Source organism: Suncus etruscus, chromosome 1, assembly GCF_024139225.1.
Source record: "Suncus etruscus isolate mSunEtr1 chromosome 1, mSunEtr1.pri.cur, whole genome shotgun sequence".
NCBI classification, from domain to species: domain Eukaryota; kingdom Metazoa; phylum Chordata; class Mammalia; order Eulipotyphla; family Soricidae; genus Suncus; species Suncus etruscus.
Window position 1 is genome coordinate 71,031,052 of NC_064848.1, and position 2,166 is coordinate 71,033,217.

At 62.7% G+C, this 2,166-nt stretch overlaps 1 protein-coding gene across 1 annotated transcript; it reads left to right on the forward strand.

Annotated features, from left to right (window-relative positions):
- Positions 1 to 299: 299 nt before the first annotated feature.
- Positions 300 to 1,856, forward strand: FOXD4 (forkhead box D4). Its single transcript, XM_049772806.1, has 2 exons — positions 300 to 309; positions 604 to 1,856. The coding sequence occupies exons 1-2, from the start codon at positions 300 to 302 to the stop codon at positions 1,854 to 1,856; spliced, it is 1,263 nt and encodes a 420-aa protein (XP_049628763.1).
- The last annotated feature ends 310 nt before the right edge of the window (positions 1,857 to 2,166 follow it).

Here is a 2,166-nt window from a genome sequence, read left to right on the forward strand (position 1 = left end):
ATGAAAGACTTGTAATTCACAATGGTTCTCAAAAAATTAAAAATAAGATATTTCAGCTCACCATCCTAAATTAGGGCAGATCCACGAGTGAAAGCTCTCTCTCTCTCTCTCTCTCTCTCTCTCTCTCTCTCTCTCTCTCTCTCTCTCTCTCTCTCTCTCTCTCTCTCTCTCTCTCTCTCTCTCTCTCGTCTCTCTCTCTCTCTCATTCTCTGTGTTTGTGTTTCTCCATCTCTGTCTCTCCCCTGTTGAAATGAAAAGTTAATAGTCCGTGAAACTCTCAGGCCATTGGTTCGTTAAGCATGAGTGCAGGTGCAGCGACCTAGGTGGGCTGGAGGTGGCGGGGAAGGAGGGGGAAAAGGAGGGAGCTGAAGCTATCTTCCAGCTCAGGGTGCTAGCGCTGAGCCCCCCTCAACACTGGACCAATACGTTGGGGCCAATACGCACCGAGAGGAGGTAGGAAAGAAGGAGCACAAAGGAGCTTAAAAGTCCAGCAGGCGGGGGTGCTCCAAGAGCATCTTTGCCAGGCGCTGCTGAGAAGCCAAACACAGACTGGGGTGACCCCCCCCCCCCAGTGATCCTCTTGGGGCCCTGGGCGGCTTCTAGCGCAGCCCCGGGCCGGCTGCCACCTTCTCCCGAGTCTCTGCCACTTACTGAACATGCCTGGAGCTGAGCATCTGCGCTCCGCCGCGCCCCGCAGCCTCCGGGGGTCCTCCGGGGTAGATGCTGAGATCGATATCCTGGGAGAGGAGGAGCAGGAGGAGGAGGACGTCGCCGCTGGAGGCGAGGAAGACCGGGGGACCGAGAAGAAACCACTTTTCCTGGAGCCGCAGCGCCCGGAGGGAGCGCGTCGTGGCGGGAGCGCTGCGCCTCCGGAGCGCACGGAGAGCCCTGGCGAGGGGCGCGGCTGCTTGGAATCGGGCGCCAAGTTCAAGGCAGCAGCGACCTGCTATTCGGCGGCCCCCGAAGACACCCCGCAGCCCACGAAGCCCCCCTACTCCTACATCGCACTCATCACCATGGCCATCCTACAGAGCCCGCACCAGCGCCTCACGCTCAGCGGCATCTGCGCCTTCATCAGCGGCCGCTTCCCCTACTACCGCCGCAAGTTCCCCGCCTGGCAGAACAGCATCCGCCACAACCTGTCGCTCAACGACTGCTTCGTCAAGATCCCCCGCGAACCGGGCCACCCGGGCAAGGGCAACTACTGGAGCCTGGACCCCGCCTCCCAGGACATGTTCGACCACGGCAGCTTTCTCCGGCGCAGGAAGCGTTTCAAGCGCCACCCCGCGCTGCCGGGGGTCCACCTGCCGCATCCCTGGGCCCTGCCCGCCGCGCCCGCCGCCCTGCACGGCCCCTACCCGGGTCTGCTGCTCGGGGCCCCCGCCACGCCATCGCCGCCGCCGGGCCCAGCCTCTTACGCCTCCCCGGCGCCGGGGAGCCACCCGTGTGCGCTGCTGCATCCGCACCCGCTCCGCTACCTGCTCCTCTCCGCCCCAGCCCAGGCCGAAGCGCCCAGAAAAGCGCCCAGCGCCCAGCTGGCGAGACCCGGCGCCCTCCCGGGGCTGCAACCCTCTCTGAAGTCTCAGCCCGGCGAGGAAGGCCGGGGTCAAACGTCGGCCTCCTCCTTCAGCATCGCTGACATCATGCAAGGAGCTGGGGGAGAAGGCAGCGGGCCGGAGCAGCAGAGTCTGCCTCCACCGACGCCCTGGGGCTACTGCCACCTGCTCCCGCGCTCTCCGTGCCTGCTGCAGCATCAGGCCGCTGGTCCCTGGCTCCATGTGTCGGCAGCAGCCGCTCGGACCCTTTGGCAGCAGCAGCGGCCGCGGGACTGTCCCGGCGGCTGCACGCCCAGTTAGAACTCCCCGGTCTGCCGCTGCAGCGCTGCAAGTTGTCACCTACCTGGGTGTCGTGGGCTTTGTGTTTACATCATTGGTTTTCTTTTGCTGGTTTGTTATTGTTTTGTTGTCGTTTGTTTGTTTGTTTGGGGGCCACATCCGGCGGCGCTCAGGGGTTACTTCTAGCTCTGCGCTCAGAAATTACTCCTGGTAGTCTTCGGGGAAATCCTATAGGATACCGGGGATGGTAAACACCTTACTCGCTGTGCTATCGCCCCGGGACACTGGTCGTTCTTTTGTGCAGTGAAGAGACCTTGCTGTCCTTCAGAGC